The sequence below is a fragment of the Pagrus pagrus genome (genome assembly GCF_965226575.1).
Source record: "Pagrus pagrus genome assembly, chromosome: 17".
NCBI lineage: Eukaryota > Metazoa > Chordata > Actinopteri > Spariformes > Sparidae > Pagrus > Pagrus pagrus.
This window is the reverse complement of record NC_140201.1, coordinates 8058282-8080013: the sequence shown is the minus strand read 5'-3', so window position 1 is coordinate 8080013 and position 21732 is coordinate 8058282. Positions and strand designations below refer to the sequence as shown.

The 21732-nt window shown below is 40.1% G+C and overlaps 1 protein-coding gene across 1 annotated transcript; it reads left to right on the top strand.

The window, feature by feature from the left end:
- Nucleotides 1-2079: 2079 nt before the first annotated feature.
- On the top strand, nucleotides 2080-17098 carry LOC311272842 (prolyl endopeptidase). Its single transcript, XM_084379541.1, has 15 exons — nucleotides 2080-2342; nucleotides 5903-5977; nucleotides 6070-6203; nucleotides 6328-6458; nucleotides 6578-6787; nucleotides 6917-7038; nucleotides 7990-8095; nucleotides 9036-9227; nucleotides 12104-12301; nucleotides 12639-12742; nucleotides 13146-13282; nucleotides 14192-14286; nucleotides 14399-14530; nucleotides 15173-15329; nucleotides 16371-17098. The coding sequence occupies exons 1-15, from the start codon at nucleotides 2301-2303 to the stop codon at nucleotides 16663-16665; spliced, it is 2130 nt and encodes a 709-aa protein (XP_084235667.1). The 5' UTR covers nucleotides 2080-2300; the 3' UTR covers nucleotides 16666-17098.
- The last annotated feature ends 4634 nt before the right edge of the window (nucleotides 17099-21732 follow it).

Genomic DNA, 21732 nt, shown 5'->3' with positions numbered 1-21732 from the left:
AAAGTGACCGAAACCTGTGAAACTTACATAACATGGAAAGGCTTTCAAAAACAGGCATCACTGTGCTTGTGGTTTTTGGTGTATGTTTCATTTTGGGTTAAACTGGCAACAACTCAAGGCAGCTGTAGACAGAAACCAGATGACAGATCAGATGACTATGTTAGGATTAATAATATGTTTGTGGGCTAATTAGGCCTAATTTGTATTACTGCATGTCATCCACAGGTTGAAGTTAATTGTAACAGTGTTTTTTTTAAATGTTTGTGCCCAAGGCAAACCAGAAACCAAGCCGAAATCTAAAGGCACACGTGTATTCATGCAGTCTGTTTGTATTTATCTCTGGTTCCGTGGAAGGTTTTTAAAGGAAATTAAAGGAAAAGACTGGCATAGCAAATTAAAAACTCATCCATTACTTGCAATTGCAATAATAATCTATGGTTGTAACAAAACCCCATGGCACACCTGGACACAGGGTGCTTTGACACACCAATTTGGAACCACTGATGTAAAACATACTGGACCGCTGTGTTCACTCGAGCAAAGGAATAATAATAATAATGCCATTTTGCTAAAGCCTCGAAACTGAAATCATTACGTGGTTAATCAATCAGCTGAAATTATTTTGGTATTGATAAATATTTTTAGTAAAATATCAAGAAAGATATTTGCAAACACAAACCTTTCAAATCTGAGGACTCATGCCTCATTTTTTTTTTTCCGTCGATGTCATTCTGATTTAAATAGGCTATTTTAGGCTTTGGATGGATGGACACAGCAAAAAATGTAAAGACTCCATCTTGATTCCTGGAAAACTATCATGGCCATTTATTTTTTACATTTTACAGACTATACGATTAATTGACAGACTGGCTTAAACAGTGTTTCAGTTCACATGCCTTCTACCAGCCAAGCAACTTCCCCTTTCTTATGCTCTGCCAGGTCTTGAAACCCCATCTGCACCACATCTCCTTTTCTTTCTTTCTTTCTCATTCGTTAAGTACCATATAGTTTTGTGTTAAACCGCTCTGTGAAATACATAATTTCGCGCAACAGGCGTCATCAACACCAACATGACCGCCAACTCGGCACAGAAAAGGTACTAATAAAGATAAAAATCACAATAAATTTGGCCATATTGAAAACTGCAGTTATATGAAAGGGTAGTTCATCAGTTTTGTGAGCTGCTAATATATCTTTATAATTATGTGTCTTCTATTTCATTAGTTTTAAGAAAAACTAAAACTCTCTTGACTTGGAAAATTATCTTTTAAGTTGACAAACGTCATTTGTGGGATTCATGGCACAATTCAAACGGTATCAAAAAAATATTATTCTCTCTCCATTCACTACCATATTTAATTTAAAAGTCAAGAAATTACCATTTAAATTGAGATACATCTGTGATTCATGACACAATTCAAGCGGGATCAAAAAATTATTTGTCTCGCTCCATTCACTACCATACAAAGTTTGTGGGGTCCAACAGAAGGGGCGTGGCTTCGGCTGTCTCTTCCGGTTTTCCTCAAGGGACCTAATTTTGGGCTTTATTGACCTTAAAAAATTATCTTTTTAATTCAGGGACATCAACTGTGCGACTAATGGCACAATTCAAACGGGATCAAAAAAAAAAAAAGTCTCTCTTCATTCACTACCATACACAAAGTTTTTCCAAAATAAGGTCCCATGGGGTCCAACGGAAAGGGGCGTGACTTCGGCTGTCTCTTCCGGTTTCCTTTATTTGACCTTATTTTGAACTTTATCGACTAAATTATCTTTTTAGTTCACAAACATCAAATGTGTGATTCATGGCAAAATTCAAACGGGATCAAAAAATAATTTGTTTCTCTCCATTTACACGTTTTTCCAAAATAAAGTTCCATGGGTCCTTCTCTCTATTGTCAGACATGTTGCCTGTCTAAAAATGAACATTTCCGGAGGATGTCCCACTAACTAAAGCGGACAGATACATGTAGTGGAGTAAGAGGTAGAAAATGTGCCTCTGCGATGTGCTGTAGTAGACGTACATGTGTACTTAATTTTTAACATGGGCACTCACGTACTGCGCGTCTGGCACGCCTTGGCCTGGGTGACACATCATTTCCTGTGTAAGGACGGGCTCAGGCGGTTTGCACAAACGAGACTGTGTGTGTGTGTTAGAGAAAATACTTTCACTTTCACTCCAAGGCTCCATTGATTTGGTCGAGGCCCCGCAATCAGAACAATAATACCAGGAAAAATAACAGAGTTGCGACACATAAAGCGACTCAGGGACACAGAGGAGCACTTTAGGAAGCCCCGCCATGGCGTTTAAGTACCCGGCTGCGAGAAGAGATGAGACTAAGGTCAGTGTCAAAGTCCCGCTGGGTGCTTTCTCCGTCAGTCTGTCTGTCAAGTCGGCGGTTTTCTCTCCGGTTCGTGCACACGAGGAAGAAAAAGCGAGAGCAGGAAGAGAAAGACGAGTCACAGCCCGCAGTGTTGACGGAGGGCTAGAAAAAAAGCAAATGGCGAGGAGACGAAGAAACAAAAACTAAACTTGAGGAGCGGTTCGGTCGGGGTGGGGGGAAGACACGGAACAAACTGTCCCAGAGAGGAACGACGTGGTCTAAATGTCCACGTCGCCCCCACAGTCAGTGTCGAGGTGTTTTACTCACACTCACGGCATGTTTAAGTGTCCTAACGAGCACTGACCCTCTATTAACGCACTTTTCTTGCGTTTGGCGCAGACCTCCAAGCCTCACATTGGCATGTTTGGGTCCAGGCGCCACGTTGCCCCTCCCCCACCCACCTCTACTGATTAATTCATGTGATTATTTAGTGTTTTTTCTGCCAACATTGTGATTTAAAGGTTTGTTTCATGAGCCTTCACCACACTGAATACAGGCATACAACACAGTGGTGGAGAATTACTGGCTTAATCTAATGAGGGACTCCTACTTTTCTACAATTAACTGAACATTTGTACAAAATGGCTGACTTAACAACAAGTCAAAAACCCAAAGATATGCAATTTACTAGTGAAGAAAACAGAAAAAGAGTTGGATTTTAGTTAGTATAGTTTTAAGTATACTTTAAAATACACTATAGTATATATTATTAAACAGACAGTTGTTAAAATCGTTGCCAATTCATTTTATGTCGATCAGCTTGTCTTTTAACCGTCGGCTCTAATATAATGAATGAATGATGATTCATATTATATGACAAAAGCATCAGAATGAGCCTTCGAAACCCACCATATGTCACTTCTGTGTAGCTGCAGAATGTCAAGTCGTAAGGTGATTAGATTGTGCAAATGAGGAAATGACCTCCGTGCCCTCAGTATTCCTGATCATGGCCCTGGTACATAATTCTGCATTGAATGCAACTGAGACAAAACTGTCAACGTTTTGATGAGTGCACTTTCAGAGCGCAGCCAAAGACGCCTCACCTGTATTGCGCTTGCATGCAAACACTATAAACTTATGTAACACAGCAAATGGAGACTTGCAAAGATGACAACACGTCTAGTAGAGCGGAGTTGAGGTGGCAAAGAGGAACATAGGTGGAGTAGACCTGCACAGACACTTTCAAAGGATAAGGTCATCCAAAAATGAAACATCAGTCATTATCTACTCACTCCCATGCTGATGGAAAAGTAAGGTGAGGTTTCATAGTCCACAAAACATTTCTGATGTTATTTACACCCTTGAAGAGTGGTGTGTGCCCTAGCTTTTAGCTTAGTTAGATATTGGCTTATTATTTTAAAATGTATCTTTCTTTGGTAGTTTTTTTTTTAATGTTTTAAACCAAGTCCCCATCTGCTTCATTTCTGGAAAAGACTTCAACCGTGTTATGCTGTAAACCCCCAGGAATGTTTTGTGGACTACGAAATTTCACCTGACTTTCCATTTGCGTGTAGATTAGTGGATTTTGTCTGAATTACGACATTTTTTAGGTGCACTTATCCTTTAACTCGACAAACATGCATGTGTCACATCAAAATAAAGTGACATTTCGAGTCTTTTGACGTGGGGTTGTATGAGGTACTTATCCCTAGTCAGTGTATTACCTGCAGTAGATGACCGCCAGCTCTCCCCCTGTGTGGAGAAGTAGCAGGGAAGCAGAGCATTGTACTTCTAAACAGTGCTGACAGCAAGGCATATTTTTGCCACCTAAAAGAAGGAATACCTAAAAAAAAAAATAGATGTTTAGGTGTACACTACATTTTGAACATTTTTAGCATTCAACATTGCCGTCAGACAGCCCTTTCCCTTCCTTTGGCACTACATTCCCTACCAAACAAAAAAAAACCTTTTGTGCGCTTTTTTTTTTTAAAGTATAGAATAATGATAAAATAAATGCTGGATATGAGCACAAAGTGAAACAAAAAGGAAAAGGTTGATGTGATGATACAGTCTTCACCCCATTCCTTGGAATTGCAGGCTGATGGACATGGTTCCAGGGAACGTGACTTGAATCTCTCTGACAGGTTTGGACACAATCCGGCAGCTATTTTGCAAGATGACTAATTGGGAGGCCTAGGTTGGGGATTGAGCAAAAGCCGTTTGACTTCTGAAAAGTTTATAGATGTGTGTTGAGCACATCTATAAAATCGTCTGGCGTGTCATTCTCTGCAGAGGTGATTGGCTCCTTCAGTGAGGCCATCTTTTCAGTGTCAGAGGTTCACCAGTGGAACTTTCCATTCCCATTACCGACTCCAATACCTAAACTTAGGTGTCTGCTGGTACTACCAACCAGTGTGATTGCTCTGTGACAAATTAAAGGAAAAACTAAGACGTAAATCATGTTAATAAGGCGTTGAGTCACCAGTAAAGCTTGATTGTGCCTTGGCATTGATTCTATACGTCCCTGGAACTCTCCTGAAGGGATGGACGCCATTCTTCCAAGATATTTCTCATTTGGTGTTTTCATGATGGTGCCATCACCATCATGAAAACACCAAATGCTCTCCATATTGATGGAGAGCACTGTCTAACACATCGGTCCAAAACCTCCTGTGGCCATTCAATTAGATTGCGATCTGGTGACTGCTAAACTGTTACGACTGTTGAATTGTGATTATTTTGACGGGTATTATGACTGCAATATGATTCAGAATTAGTGTGAATCAACATTTTTGCATCATAGTTTCCAGTATCACTGAAAAAACATGGTGATGTGACATTTGTTTGGGTCTGTACCAAACAAACATATTTTCATGGATCTGGAGAACAAGATTTGGAGGCTAGGACATGTCTACATTTATTATAATGCTTTTTTGTCACATTTTACCTTTTGGCTTTGGATTTGGTTAATATTTTGATTAGCTGTGCAGTAGTAGATTTGCAGTGATCCTCCCCTCTAATGGAAGAAGTGGACTGGACTCAAACCATACATACCATAACACATTGTATTTCTCTACTCATGTATTCAGGTTTTTCATTTAATTTGTCATGAGTCTGTATCTTGTAATGTATGTCAAAAAAACATACATTTGTCCTGTTTTTCTTTCCCCAGTTTTGTTAATCCCCTCTGCAGTCTCAGTGTCAGCATCAACGAAAAATAATGTTATATCAGCACATCTGACAGTCTCTTTATGACTGGCGTAACCATTTTCACATGTGTTTTGATGTCTTGTAATTGCTGCCAAGCTAAGGTAAAATTCTCAGGAAGAGTTATGCAATAGAAATTGTATTCATACATGATAATCCAAACATCTTTAGTGTATGACAATAGCCAGTAAAGTCAAGCTGGCAAGCTAATTGATGCTCTTCAGTTCCACAGAAATTGAAGAAGTTACATAGTATCGTGCCAGAAAAATCCTCTCTGTCAAGTTTTAATGCCAGAGATTGAACACAGTTGTTGTTTGTGTTTTATGGTTGCATGTTTGTTCCTGTTGAACTTTGATGTACCTTTGCAATAGGCGGATGACTACCATGGGAATAAGATCTGTGATCCCTACACATGGCTGGAAGACCCTGATGGTGCAGAAACCATGGTATGTTTTGATTTCTTGCAAAGAGCTGAAGCTGTTCCTTAACCAAAAATTCCCCAAATTTCATCCATTCTCATTCTCCTTTTGTATCTCAGGCCTTTGTTGAGGAGCAGAACAAACTGACCATGCCGTACCTGGAGCAATGTGCTGTCCGGGCTCAATTCCACCAGCGCCTCACTGAGCTCTATGACTACCAGAAATACAGCTGTCCTTACAAAAGAGGGAAGAGGTATTGGCTGAAGGATACTCCCTCTCATAAAGGTTTTAGTCTGTGCAGTGCCAAACCTGAATTGCAGGTCTAAAGAAAAAGAAACAATACTTGTTGTCACCTTATTTCCTGTTTTTGTTTCCAGGTATTTCTACTTTCACAACAAAGGTCTCCAGAACCAGAGTGTGCTGTATGTGCAGGACTCTCTGGATGCACCGGCTACTGTATTTTTTGACCCAAATGAACTCTCTGAAGATGGCACTGTGGCACTGAAGAGTGAGCCAGAGTTTATATGCTTATTGTCCAGAAAAACACACATACCCAGACAAGTCAAGGCATTAAGAAAAACATGTACCATGCTGAATCCCCCTTTCTTTGTCCCCGTGTCCATCCAGTGGGCCGTCTGTCAGAGGAGTGCGAATACTTTGCATACGGTTTGAGCAGCAGTGGTTCAGACTGGGTAACGGTCCATTTCATGAAGGCTGATGACCTTACCAAACTGCCTGATGTGCTGGAGAGGGTTAAATTCAGCTGCTTGGCCTGGACTCATGATGCCAAGGGTGTCTTTTACAACTGCTACCCACCCCAGGAAGGCAAAACTGATGGTTAGAAAGAGTCACCATACACCTACATGCATGCTCCTTCAAAGAAGCAACACATTTAAACAAACCATTCGCCATGCAAAAACAATTACAAATGTATTCAAGAGTTAAACCATCTGTATTTCACTAAAGGTACGGAGACCACCAGCAACATCAACCAGAAGCTCTACTACCACGTCATGGGCACCAAACAGTCAGAAGACATTCTGGTTGCAGAGTTCCCCGAACATCCCAAGTGGCACAGCTCAGTAACTGTAAGTCCATAGTAATCTCTAAACTCTTACGATGATCACCAATTTGCATCAAGGTCATGTAAAGCTTACTTAGAGCCTGATTTAAAGTTCTATTGAAGAATTGCATACCAACAAAAAAGTCATCTTTTTATAGTTATACCTGCACTTTTCCTGCTTTGACTTGTACAAAAGTCTTTGGCTGCCATAAATATTGATTTGAGCACTATTTGCATTGGACTAATATTACCAGGGGACCTCTAGTGATTTTTAATAATTGCAAGAGGTTGTGATCTTAATCCCATGAGAATCTGCCATGTCCGTCATTTGTTAAATCAGAATTCCACCACATATTACCTTTCATATTTTGCCAAACACAGAGGTCATGTGATATGTAGTATGTAGAGTATTAGTCAGTTGAGAATTGGCATGTCAGTGATTTGGAGTTGTATTTCTTTTTAAAAATCTGTTTTCTGTTGTCAAACAACTGATCATGTAAGAAATTTGGCTTTGTTGACGTTTAAAAGTGCTGACAGAGAGGGGTAGGTTCACCGAAAGGTCGTGATATTCAAGTACAACCACAAAGCATCTGTTACATGAACGAAATGACCTGCTTGTAACATATGCAGAAAGTCAGCCAGTCAACGCTAACCCTGACCATATCAGCACCCTAAGTTAATGGGGTCAGTGCTGGGCTGAAACCCGTCCTCTACCCAACATTTTTTTAATAAGCATTAAAGAGAACTCCTTCTAGTGAAGCTGGAGTCATTCACATGACATTTGTATCTCTTTGGTATTTTGAATGGGTGTGCCATGCCCATCAATAGGAGCTATGAGCAGTTTATTATACATACACTGTATAGTATTATACAGTGTAATATACTTTATAAAGCCTACATTCACATAATCGTGTGCCTTTCTTTCCATCTTTCTTTGCTTCTTTTCCTACCTCTCTTTATTTCTTTCTCTTTCCAGATATCCGATGATGGCAGATATGCTGTTTTATCCATCACTGAAGGCTGTGAGCCTGTCAACCAGCTGTGGTACTGTGACCTTCAGCAGCTCCCCGACGGCATCACAGGTATGTATCCGTGTAACAAACTCCCGACTGAGATTTAAGCCCTACAAAAACACGACTATTCACATGTTTTCTTGAGAAGTAAGATAAGAGATGATGAATGAATCCTGAAGTTTGCTGTGGCAGTTTTGTGCTTGTGTGAATCTTAAATTGATCTAAGACAAGCTGTAAGATAGTTATTCAGACTTTACAAGCCTTGATGAATATTGATCCCCAAATTAAAATTAGTGCTTGGAAGCGCCTATGGATGTGTGTGGAAATAATATTGAAAAGATCTCTAGAATAAAGCTTGTCATGAGGAGGAAACAAAACATAGATCATTTTTATTTATATGCCCCATTTTCTTCTGATGATGCCCATTGACAGTTGGATTCCAAAATCCAACTTTCATTTATAGTAAAACCACATGAGCTTTTCTGGCAGCACACGATAACATCCCCCCAGCTTCATGGGACATAAAAAAACCTGCTGTATCATCGATAAACTAGTTGATGCCAACGCCTGTGACTCAACCGTTATTGCACCAGATGCTGAGATTTCAAAATTCAATTTGCAGCTGGTTTTCTATTTTGAAATATCTCTCTCTCCCCCAGAGATAAGTCTATTGTGAAAATGTGATTGGTTTTTACAAGCCAGCATGATTCAGGTGTGTGGGAAGGCTGTTGTTTTTCCTGTACGAGATAAAAGATTTAATCAATTCCGTGCGCCAATGATTTGTTTTGGAGATAAGAAGCACATGATTCATGATTTAAATCATGTGTCTATTGTCTTTATTTTTTACTGTTTTTAGACTTTTTCATATTTTATCGTCACATTTCTTCTTGACTTTGCAGTACATGCCTTTAATCGTTCATTATATTTTTCTACTCGCTATAGGATGTTTGTTGTTATGCATTAATAACAAACACACTGTTTATTTTGTCATTTTATTCACCCTCTCCAGGCCTGCTGCCATGGGTCAAACTTGTGGACAACTTTGATGCCCAGTACTCATACGTTACCAATGAGGGAACTGTGTTTACATTCCACTCCAACTTGGATGCTCCTCGGTACTGTCTCATCAACATAGACATCCAGAAGCCAGACAGGAAGCACTGGACCACCCTCATTCCACAGCACGACAAGGACGTCCTGGGTAAGACTGAATGGGATTTTCAGCAGAATACACAGTAGAAGGCCAAGTCAGCTCTGTAGTCTACCACTATAGTATCAGTTCTCCACAGAAGAAATATAATACGTCTGAGTGTTCATACAGCAGCTTATAAAACAGACCTATGTCAGTATATGACCACTTTGGGCTTGTGTCAGAGCGTGTGAAAACTCCACCAAGTGTAGAAAGACGTAAAGGGCATGTACGTGGAATCTTAGTTCCACAATTTGGATCTTAGAATATTGTGAAATCCTTTTTTTTTGCTGAATATCTGTCCTAATGTTTCGATGACAGTCCAACCACAACAAGTGGGAAGTTCTGTCTGTGGTTGAAGACTTCGTCACAGTGAACTCAAAAAGTGAAACTTGGTCTATAAGCACTATGTCTAACCTTTTTTTTAAATTTCTTTATCATGAGTCATTTGAATGATGGTAAATGGTGGAGTCATGGAAATTTACACGTCCATGCCTCTGCCCAGATTTATATTTAAAGTTGATATTTTTGGTAACGCTTTGTATTAGGGTTCACATAGTAACCATTAACATTTTTCGTTTTAGCATGAATATTCGTAGCATATTGACTTTTTATTAGTCTTTATAAAGCACTTTTATTGCCTTATTCTGCAACTATTAGGTCATCAATTAAGACTTTTCCCTCAATAAAGTCCTAATTATAGTAAGGAAGTTGTTGAACATAGATATGATCCTAATATGTATAGCTCAGTATGGGCTTTATAAAGGCAGTAGTACCACAAGAACAGAACAAGAACTCTACATCAGTCTGTCGAATTGGATCATATGTTCCACATTCTTAATTTAGGTGTTGCTGATATCTTATAATAAAGAGTAAAAATGCTGCTAATATGCTATTAACCAGCTTGTTAATAGATAATATGTGTACCCCAATATGAAATGTTTCCAAGTTCTTTATTGTCATATGCACAACAGTTACAGCGAAACAGTCACTGGCAATGAAATTCTTATTTATGTTTGTAAAACGTGTGCACACACTAGTACAGATTTTAAGGCAATTAAACAGTGTAATGACAAAAGGTGCAGAAATGTTAAGAGAAATCATCTGATCAGGAATCAATCAAGTTCCCCTATTGAGCATTTATCAGCTTATGTAAATATTTAATAAGTGGTTCACTATAACATAGTTGTAAGCAGCTATAATTAAGGTATTGTCAACAAGTCCTGTGGGCATCCATAAGTGACAACTGGTGTGATAAACATTTGAAAAATGAGACTAAAGTAAAAGATGATCTTCATCGGAGAAGTTGTAATTGGATACAAATATTTATAATATAACTTAATACATTTATACCAGTACAGTAATAATACAATTAACTTGAAAATCCCTTTAAATGCTGCATACATCTTCATTTTAGTGTGTTATATAAACTATTATTAAATGTCTGCATAAAAATACTAACATAGGGACTTAAAGTAAAGTGTTAATGATGGTGATATCTTTACTTTTATATTCTCTAACTTCACCGTTTGAGGAAAGGTTTTAAACTAATAATGTGATAATGTAAAATAATGTTTTGAACTACTTTTCCACTTAATGATGTTTAGTAATGAGTATGCATAACCGGTCTCAACAGTATACACCTGTTGCCATGGTATCAAACAAATCATTTCTTGCGCGCAGTTGACAGTGGAGAGTTGATGATTACATAAGATAATATTGTATTATTCCATTGCTTTTACAGAGAGCTCTTGCTGAATCATGAACTTGTTTAACAAATCAAGCTGGTTTGCTGCGGTTTGTGACTCATTTTTTTAAACTGATGAGAGTCTCCTCTGTGAAAATGCTTTCCTATAATAGCCTTATAACTTAGGTCCATCACCAGTTTAATAATAATGTCCAATATCAACTCTTCACATCATTTTAACTCCCAAGTTGTTCTTCGTGGTGATGGTGGTTGTGGGCGACCAGTAGTCACTGGTCAGATTGCTGACACCGGGGACACTCAATGGCAAAATACCATGTAAGGCATTGTGTTATTATTTGTAATAAACAAAGTAACCAAGCAAAGGCAGCCTCTGTAGCACCACTGACACCTGCTGAGCAGCAGTGAAGTATTTACATGTATCACACTTACAGTATATTAGACTGCCCCCTGCTGGCTGTTGATGAGATTTTGGACTTTTTTTGCTTCAATAACAGGGTAGCTCAGATTTCCATTCTTGAAATGTATGCAAATCAGCACATTTAGCACTAATTTGCATAACACTACATAAAATACCAGATTATTTTTGATGCAGGTTATCAGCTTGGGGAGGTTTCATGGTAACATCAGTTAAAGTTTTAAACATCTTTTGTAAAAAAAATTGTATGGAATTTTTAAAGGCTGTTTTTGTAAAATGAGTTTTTTCTCAGACTCTGGGCCAGAAGTCTCCACTTCAGCAGCCCTAAATGTTCCAGTTTTACTTCTGCTTAGTTCAGGTTTTCAGGCAGGGGTTTGTTCATACATTATTCATATTATATATTATTCATTGTAACATTTTATTCTTCAAAACATAAGAAACAATATCTTTTATGGCTGTCAACCGTATTTTCTTATTTGTGGATTGATAAAAAGAAATATCCAAAGTTTTTTCTGTAACAACCTTTGACTGTAATATGTCAAGTCACATTCAATTCATAGCCATTATATTTGGCTTCATACCAGCATCATGAGGTAACTGCTGTCTGACCTGGCAGAGAGAAAGTTGACATTGGTAGTAACAAGAGAAAGGAAGACAGACAACACGGATACTGTTTCCCTCGGATACAGTGTTTACAATAAAACCAGCTACGCAATGTCACATTCACTTTCTATCACTTCCCCTTTCATATACGTCAATCTTCAGGCTCTGTCTCCTGTGTGAACCAGCACCACCTGCTGGTCAACTATCTCCATGACGTGAAGGATATCCTGCAGGTGCATGAGTTGTCCACAGGCCAGCACGTCAGGGACCTGCCGCTGGACGTCGGCACCGTGGGCGGAGTGAGCTGCAAGAAGAAACACTCTGACTTCTTCTACAAGTTCACCTCCTTCACTACCCCAGGTAATTCGGTCAAGTTTTCTCAGATTTGTTCAATTAATTGTAATGACTTAAATTACTGTAGAATAATGTTACTAATCCCAGATTAAAATAATAGATCTGATCATACATATATTGCTGCAAGTGCTGTATTGCTACTTGTAATGGCAGCTTCAACAATACTTTTTAATAATGTATCAAATATCTGAAAAAATACTTTACATGTAAATACAAACTTGAAGGAAAGACCAAATACTTGATGTAATGGTCTATACCAGGATATGTAATTTAAATTGTAATTAGTATGTGCTACATCTTTACATTTTTGTCTTAAATTATGTCCATGTGCTGTTGTGCTCAGGTGTCATTTACCACTGTGATCTGAGTGAGCCGAACGCAGAGCCCAGAGTGTTCAGGGAGGTGGAGGTAAAAGGCATCAAGCAAGAGGAATATCAGACTACCCAGGTGACATAACTCTTTCTTCCTACTGGCTTTCCCCATCATCTTCTGCTTTATTGTTGTTCCTGTTGTGTTATCACTCCAACTGGTTGCGTATTCATGTCATGACGCAGATTTGCAAAGAATCACTAGTCACTGGGGTTGAGGAAGTAGAATATGGTGTGTGAACGGCTCATTTTACCCTTCACACTTTAAGTGAAAACTGTAGTTTCGAAACATCGATATAAGAAATGTTATGTGAAAGAGAGATGCATTGAAAAATAAATAAATAACAATGGTAATCTTTTGAGGAGCTGGTAGTGTCAACATTCAGCTCTAGCATTTAGCTGCTGAACAAAAAAAATAATGTTGAATCCTGATTGAAAGACAAACAGACTGATTAAATCCATCTTCTCTCATACATTTACAGGTATTTTATCCCAGTAAAGACGGAACCAAGATCCCCATGTTCTTGGTCCACGCCAAGGGCCTTGAGAAGGATGGGACTCATCCTGTCTTCCTTTATGGCTACGGAGGCTTCGAGGCTTCCATACAGCCATACTACAAGTAAGTACAACTGCTCTGCAAAGTCTCATAAACCAGTGTGGCCACTCTCTTCTTTGTTATTCACTGTCAAAGCCAAGCACACACAGATAAACACTAGGGCTCTATCATTATCAATTAATCTTTCGATTATTGCCATGATTAAACTTTTAGTTAAAAAAATTGTGAAAATGTCCTAGATCTGAAAGTGGCGTCTTCATATCTCATCTTTTGTCCCATCAACAGTCCAAAACCCAAAGACTCTTCATTTACTATCATAAATGACACAGAAAGCAGCAACACCTCACATTTAAAAAGCTGCAACCAGTAAATGTTTGAAGTGTTTGCTTGAAGAATTATATAAACGATTAATTATCAAAAAGGTTTTCAACTAATTTTCTTTCAATTGGCTAATCAGTTAATTGACCAATCATTACATGTTCAAATGTCCAAAGAACGGGGGGGTAAATGAAGAATGGATAATATATAATATATGTTTGTTCTGCAAAACATTCCTCTGCTCTTAAACCAATCATTGCTACTGTTTACCATAAATGTAGCAGTGTTATCAATGTGAAAACAGTTATTCACAAAACAAACATCAATGTTTTAGCAAAATACACATTATACAGTAATATAACATGCAAAAGTGTGGTTAGTGAAGATTGGTATGGGAATTTTTGATTGTGTAGCTCATGAGGGTGAGCTGATTGCTGGTTGTTGCCACTGTTTTCAACATACCAGCCATTGTCCGATACTTCAGGAATACAGGGATAAAAATGAGGGTTTACTTTGTGTCTGATTTCTCTGTAAATTACAGGGGCATGGTACAAATATATGCTTAGTGGTGCTTGAGAAACACTGTATGTATACGAATGAAAAAGAGGTCACTATGTTGCTTTATTTCCTCCTGTCTGTCTTGTCTGTGGTCAGTGTTGCTTACCTGCTGTTTGTGAGACACCTGGGAGGGATCCTGGCCGTGGCTAACATCAGAGGGGGCGGAGAGTACGGCCTCACCTGGCACAAAGGTACAGACATCCAGAAAACCATAACAGTGTCAGTTAGAAAATACTAAACTTAAGTTTGATTTAGTTTTGATTCTGTGTTCTCACAACTTCCCCTTCTCGTCCGTGTTTGTAGCCGGAACATTAGGGAACAAGCAGAATTGCTTCGATGACTTCCAGTGTGCAGCAGAGTTTCTGATCCAGGAGAAGTACACCACGGCCAGTCGCATCGCTATCAACGGAGCCTCTAATGGAGGGCTGCTAGTGGGTTAGTACAGGGGTCAAAGGTGTTTGTGTTGTGTGTGCAAGCCCTGACACAGAGAACAAGAGAACGTGAAGGGTTTTAATAGGTATTCCCCTGAAACTATAATACAACAGTTTATTTGTTACATCAAGGAAATTAAATTTTACAAGTGAGGGAGTCTTGCTCTTCATTTTTTATTGCTGAAATCTGCTAATTGAGCTTTACCTCTAAATCCTCCCCAATTCAGTTCAGCCCTTGAAGCTACTGACAGTACACACAGCGTTCTGCACATCTCCATGTGTCTGTAGCCGACTGTGAGCCGGCTAAGATCACTCGTCCATCTCTAGTCTGAGCTGCATTGATCCGAATGCTTTGTATTCTTTACATCACATCTCTGGCATAATTGGTAATGTCAAATTCATCTAACAGTAGTTAGCTGCTTAGCTGCAATTAATTTCGCTATTAAACAGCACATTAAACAGTGCTTAGTCACATCATTTACCAAAGGCTGGCTGCCATATGGCATCACACAAACCCAACTAATGCCTTCCTCCCTGGTGTGTAAGTAGCTATTTAGGAGTGATTGTGTCCTACAGTGTAGAATAAAGTGAATGCATGTGTGTTTGAGTGTGTGTAACACAGATTTTTAAATACACACATACACAGCGGCATGCGTGAACCAGCGTCCGGACCTGTTCGGCTGCGCTGTGGCAGAGGTGGGGGTGATGGATATGCTGAAGTTCCACAAGTTCACCATCGGCCACGCCTGGACCACCGACTATGGCTGCTCTGACGATCAGGAGCAGTTTAAGTGGCTCATCAAGTACGAAGAACACACACACACACACACACACACACACACATAGAACAAATTACTAAACTATACTTGCACACGAGAGAATACTTTACAGCTACACTGATCCTTCTCGTCAAAATTTATTTAAACATTTTGGAATAATTTACCCTAATAAAAACCAACCTTGGAGATCCTGTTTAAATCCATGTGAAATAAAAACTATAATAGCTCGAGGAGTCATTCTTTTACAGGAGAAAGCTATGGCTTCTCTTTTTTTGTGGCATCTTGTTGCACGCTCGTGATAAAGTAACTACATTATGTGCTTGTAAGTCACGGTGACAGTGCGTTGTGGTGCAGTGCAGTGACGCCAGAGGAAAAGAGAAGCAGGTCGATTTTCTCAAACTTTCAATAATTTTATCAGTCATTGTGGTTACTTGACTCACACATCCTTTTAGCTTAGATTGTAGAGATTTTGGGGATATGAAGATAAGATTAGAAAATAGGATGTAGGCACAGGGGAGATAGCAGATGAAACTATCAAAACGCCTTTGCACCCTGCGTGCAGATTTTTTAGGGATATGTAGCCTATGAAGATACTCATACAAACATTAAAATGGTGCCTGGATCATGAACAACAAATAGGTTATATAGCAGTTCATCCAGGTTTCCGTGCAGAGCTACAGCTCACCTGAGATTCACTTTACCCACCTCCAGCTCTCGCTTTTTCCTTTTCTGCTCTGACTGCAGCGAGGAAATTAAATTAGCAAGGTAAACCTTTGTTAATTCATAGTTTTCATCATGTTGTCTTCTGTATTTACTCAGTTGTTCAGTATTTTCCTCTATTTGAATCTCAGGACTAAAAGAGTCTGAGCATGTTGGTGTAAATAGTTGTTATGTGTAAAGTCTTTGTTGGTATCAATAATCTCCCGGTCTGTTTCCAGATTTACACACACCCACATATGCCAAAAAATCCCAGCAGGGCAACTGAATCACACACTAGAGTTCATGAATCACTCTCATATTCTCCTCACATTTCTTTCTAACTGCTCTTCCTCGCCTTCTCTCCAGGTATTCTCCTCTCCATAATCTGCCTCCTCCACCTTACTCCGGCCCTCCCTACCCTGCCGTCCTGCTTCTGACAGCAGATCACGATGATCGCGTGGTGCCTCTCCACACCCTCAAATATTGTGCTGCCCTGCAGCACGGAGTGGGCAGCGGCCCCGCGCAGCGTCAGCCTCTGATGGTCAGGGTGGACACCCGCAGTGGGCACGGAGCAGGGAAACCCACCGCCAAGGCCATCCTGGAAGACACACACATCTTTTGCTTCATCGCTGAGACACTTGGGCTCAGCTGGAAGGAATGAAGAGATAATGACAGGGAGAGAAGTCCTGGATATACACGGTGAAGAGAGGCTTTTAAAGAGATGAAAGGTTACTTCTTTATACTTTCAGGAAAACATATTAAAACTTTTGTCAAACATAAGAAAATACTGGTACAACTATAGTGAACAGTTAGAGAAACATGTAAGAAAAAAAGGAATGATATCATAAGAATGACACATCTACAAAACAAACAGCTTTATTAATCACTCCAGGGGCATTTTTTGATAAATACAATGTGCTAAAAATCTGAGATACTCATCATACTGCCTGAAACAACTCTTGAATGTAGATACCCTTATACCAATGAAATGCACTAAAAGATTCTGAATTTATTTTGAATGCATCCTCTAAGTTAAGAACTGAATTTTAAACTTTGGATGAAGAATTTTCAATAAAATCTCTGTTTGTACTGATCTTTGTCTTATGTGTCATAATCCATATGTGCATATTTAAATATATTCAGAGCATTTCTGAAGCTTCTCAGCGTTGCAGCATTCTCCTGAACATCTTAGGTAGATGGGGACTTGTTTTAAAATGTAAAACAACTGAAAAATGAAAACATAAAATGGATCCAAACAGCTCTTCCGGCGTAGTCCAAGTCTCTAGAAGAGACCCCAAATTTTTCATTTTTATTTTGTTTTTTGCTTAAGTTTTAAAACAAGTCACCATCTGTTTCAGTTATTAAGGAGAGGACTGCAACACTGTTTTGCTGTGAAACTCCAGAAACTTCCCACCGACTTTCCATCGGCATGGGGCTGAGTTTCATTTTTGGGTGAACTCTTCCTGTAAAGGTGCTACTTATAAGAAAAGTTCATTTCTGGGTCTCATTCCCAACTCATCAAGAGCTGTGACTGGGATTGTATGACGAGTCGGCCGCCATCCCAGAGCGTCGTTTTTTGACGAGCTGGGAATGAGACTCAACTTTTTCTTACAAATGGCAACTTTCAAGAAAGATTTTGAAATCTGGGTACATGTGCTCATTCGCTTTCTTGCCAAGAGTTAGATGAGAGGATCAAAACAACTCTGATGTATGTAAGGCAATTTTGAAGCCAGAGCCAGGAAGTGATTAGTGCCTGCCAGCACCTCTAAAGCTCACTAATTAACATGTTCTATCTTGTTGATTAACCTGTAGGAATAGCCAGAATGAATTGTGTTCTTGCGATCCTTTTAATGTTTAATAAGGTGATCATATGCTTAAAATGTACAATATGTATCTGCAAAGCAACTATAAGTGTCAAAGCAATAAATGTAGCCAAAAAAAAGTACATCAGATTAACTATAACACATCACTTGAGTAAATCTTGGCTGCTTCCCACCACAGTAGTCTTTACTATGAGGTGCAGTTTTCACATTCACCACCAAGTGGCAGTGTGTGACTACAAACCCCCACTCTCTAAGCTTGACCCTCCACTAACACCTCAAGGTCAAAGGCTGAGCGTCAGTGTAGTGTCATTCTCCTCGGCTGCTTCTTCGAGAGGGATTGCGAAGTAAATAAACAACACAATGTATTTAGCTAAATCCTTTTTATTATCCATCATCTGGTCTGTCTGCCTGGTGGGGGGGTGGATTCAATCACCGGCAGCTGGAGAACAAGTAGGATACATCTGTGTAAAACAAGAAGGAGGACTCACCAGAGAGAGAAAGATGCCTAGATTTTATGTGCAGCAAAGTGGAGGGATGCAGAGCGATGATGGACAGCGGCTATATGGCGAGACGCCGAGGGGCAACATGCAGACAAGCGGAGAGAGACTGAAAGTGCACTTATGGAAAGTCTCGGGAGATGCCCAGACAGACGGGTGTTTAAACTGTCAAAGAAAAAAAAAAGGAGAGACAGAAACCTCCCTGCCAGCTTTCAGTCTGCCAGCCGACAGCAGAGGAGTGAGACAAGTTGTCCATTCGGTCACTCAGAGTTTAATCTCTGCTCAGTGGGAAGTTTTGATTTCGTCAGGCTCTGAACCCTGCGCCTTATCTAAGTACCCTCTCGGTGGAAAGATAGGATGGGCAGGAGGAGAGGGGGAGAAAGCAGAGAAGTGGGAGGATTTGCAGACAATGACTCTTTGCCACAGGGGCAGAGTGGTTGAGCGAAGCCGGGGAAGACAATGCCAGCAATAAGCTGGACATATGAGAGACAGACAGAGAGAGAGAGGGGTTTAAGATCATGCTGCAAAAAAAGGCTGTGATGCTTCTTCTCCCAGGAGTGTCCCAGAGGATCGGGGCCGGCTTTTACTGCTTCATTTGCTTCATTCACCCTCTCGTCACCTCGTCAGCTCACTCTTCCCTCCTTCTCTCTGCTCACAAGCTCACACATACAAGCACGCGCTCCCCTTTTTTCTCCAGAGAAACACAAGCTTTTACCTACAAAAGCATCACCAGCACCTCCCTCCTCCTCCTCCTCCTCCTGCTCCCTCCCCCTGGTCTCACACTCACAGGTCCCCATCCTGTCCCCGGTTTGTTTACTTTACTCCCTCCATAATGCAGGGATTAATTTCTCAAAGCCGATTTGAGCTGCGGCACGCTTCGGCAAAGAGCGGAGAGCAGAACTTTTGTGCTGGGGGAAGTTTCCCCTTCACACTAGCTTAGAGGTGGACTGCTCTCCCCCTTTTATGCTGCCTGCTTTAATCTTCACACGGAGCAGAGGGAGCTGGGGGGATAGAGGGGAGGACAAGAAGGGGAGAGGGCTCTAAACACACAGCTGGGAATCACTAATGTCTTTACAGAGGTGTCGTCTGCTTTCTCATGTGCCTCTTTGAATCCCTTTGCCTCCTTCTTGCTCTTGAACATGTTTTTCTGTCTTTTTCTTTTTTCCAGCTGCAAATGTTTCTTGGATTTTAAACTTTGAAGGAGTGATTCTTATAGTGATTGAGATCAGAATGTCTGGTTTGGGTAAAAAGCTGTGTAATGCCCAGGTCCGAGTGTATAGGGCTGTTGTTTTCATTACTGAAAATTAGTTGTTTTTTTTCTAACTTTCTCATCTTTAACATCTTTAAGTTGCATGCAACAGTCCAGCATCAAAATGGATTTAATTTCTGTTTATGTAAAACGAAAGCAGCAAATCCTCAGATTTTAGGAGCTGAAACCAAAGTACAGCTGTAGCTAATCATTATTTTCACTATAAATAAATGGATTAATTGTCTGTAAAATTTTAAATAGTGAAAATTGTCCATCACAACTCCCCAGAGCTCTAGTTCTGAACAACAGTCCAAGAAAGGAAGAAATTTATTATTTTATTTAAAACATCTCACTTTGGAGCAGCTGGAACAAAAGGACGTTTTGCATTTCAGCCTGGTTATTGACTCGAACATAAGCTAGTAGGGATTCATTAGGGATTGATATGGATTTCACATTTTTGTCTATTAAAAATTAGTTTCTAACTTGTATTGATGCACCTGCGGGTGTGAAAGGCTCAGATGTAGTGAGAAAAGATGGATGATTTAATCATTTGCAGCGCCAATAACATTTGTTGTGTTAAAACTTTTTTCCCTTCCTGTCTGAACCATTGTGGGTATGTATTGCAGATTGCATCATGTGTTTTCCTCTGAAATGATAAAACCCGTCCACACCAGATGCGACACGTTTGCCTCTCGTCTCCACAGCCTGGCTCTACCCAGGTGCAGCAGTCTGACGTCACGAGCGTGACGACAGCGTGCTGCACGTTTCTTCTTCTCTGTGATTATTTGTGGATCACAAACCAACTTTTAAGGGGTTTTGTGAAACTTCTATGTTGTGTTGGACGGTCGTCTAAACTACTGTAAGCTACTGTTGCTCTCTATAAGCAGAGCAGAGAGAGGCACCAGAGAACACACAAAGTCACAACCTTTGGACTGTCGAGTCCTTAACAAATAAAATCCATATTGTCTCGAGTGAAGTCTTGGTTTTGTGCTGGATTTCAGGTACAACAATCTACGTTTTGCATTTTGAAACACGATTCGCTGTAATCTCTTGGAAGGATCCCTGCCCGTCTCCCCGTCCCAGTCTCATTTACAGTGAATAAACAGGCACATCTGATTGAAGATTTACGCTCCAACCGTGAGAAGCCTGATAAATACCAACTAACACAACCCCCCTCCCCCCCGCCGCCCAGGAGAGTTACTGTGGGATATGATGTTTGCATACTAAGACATCACATTCAAATGAATAGCGTTCATTATTCTGTACCACGAGGGAATAAGGAGGCAGAAAGCAGTTGATTAGGCCCGCTGTTCGGCTCATTTAGCATGTGTGCAGCTGCTAAGATGGCTCATGACCCGGAGCAGGTAGGAGTCAAGTGTCAAGACTTATTAGGATTTCATCATTTAGATTATGTAGATAGGAAACATATTCATACACATGGATTTCATTTACATTTAATGTCCCTTTTGCGGTTTAGATTGACAGGGTGCACGCTTTTATGTAAAAATGAGCTTTGTATCTTTTGGTGGCGCATCTAAATAAAGGCATTAACATTTCTTTAGAGTCACCACGTTTGAGTCCCCGAGACAGAATCTTAATGAGCCTGACATGTAAATAAGCCTCTTTGTGTTTTCCTTCCTCACGTTCAATCTTTAAAATCATGCAAGAAATCTACGAGAAGCCTCCAATAATGAACGAGCCAATCCCTGCGTAACTGCAGCGGGAGTTCAGATGCCGGTGTCTGCTAAAGCAGCATCTGAAGGAGGTGATGTTTGATTGCGTGGGAGGCTCAGAAAGCTGGAGCCAGCGAAGGCTCGGAGATGAAACTCATTAAGTCTCAAACTCCAATCCTCAACTCCAATAAGACTGTAATATAAAAAGTATGGATTGCCGCTGCAACTGTATGAGATAAATAAAAAGATCTCATTCTCAAATGTATGCCTGTGGACTGTCAACACACACGCGGTACATTCACACACGCACTGACCCATGTGAGCAGGCACAGCACGTACCAGCGCACTCACTCCTGCCCACCCACACAGCTGCCCACAGCAGTCCCACGCAAAGTTGATTTGCATTTACAATAATTTCCCATTTGCTCAGCGCTGGTCTAAAGGTGGGTGTTGTGTAATAAAGCAATAAGTAATATAACCTCGTCC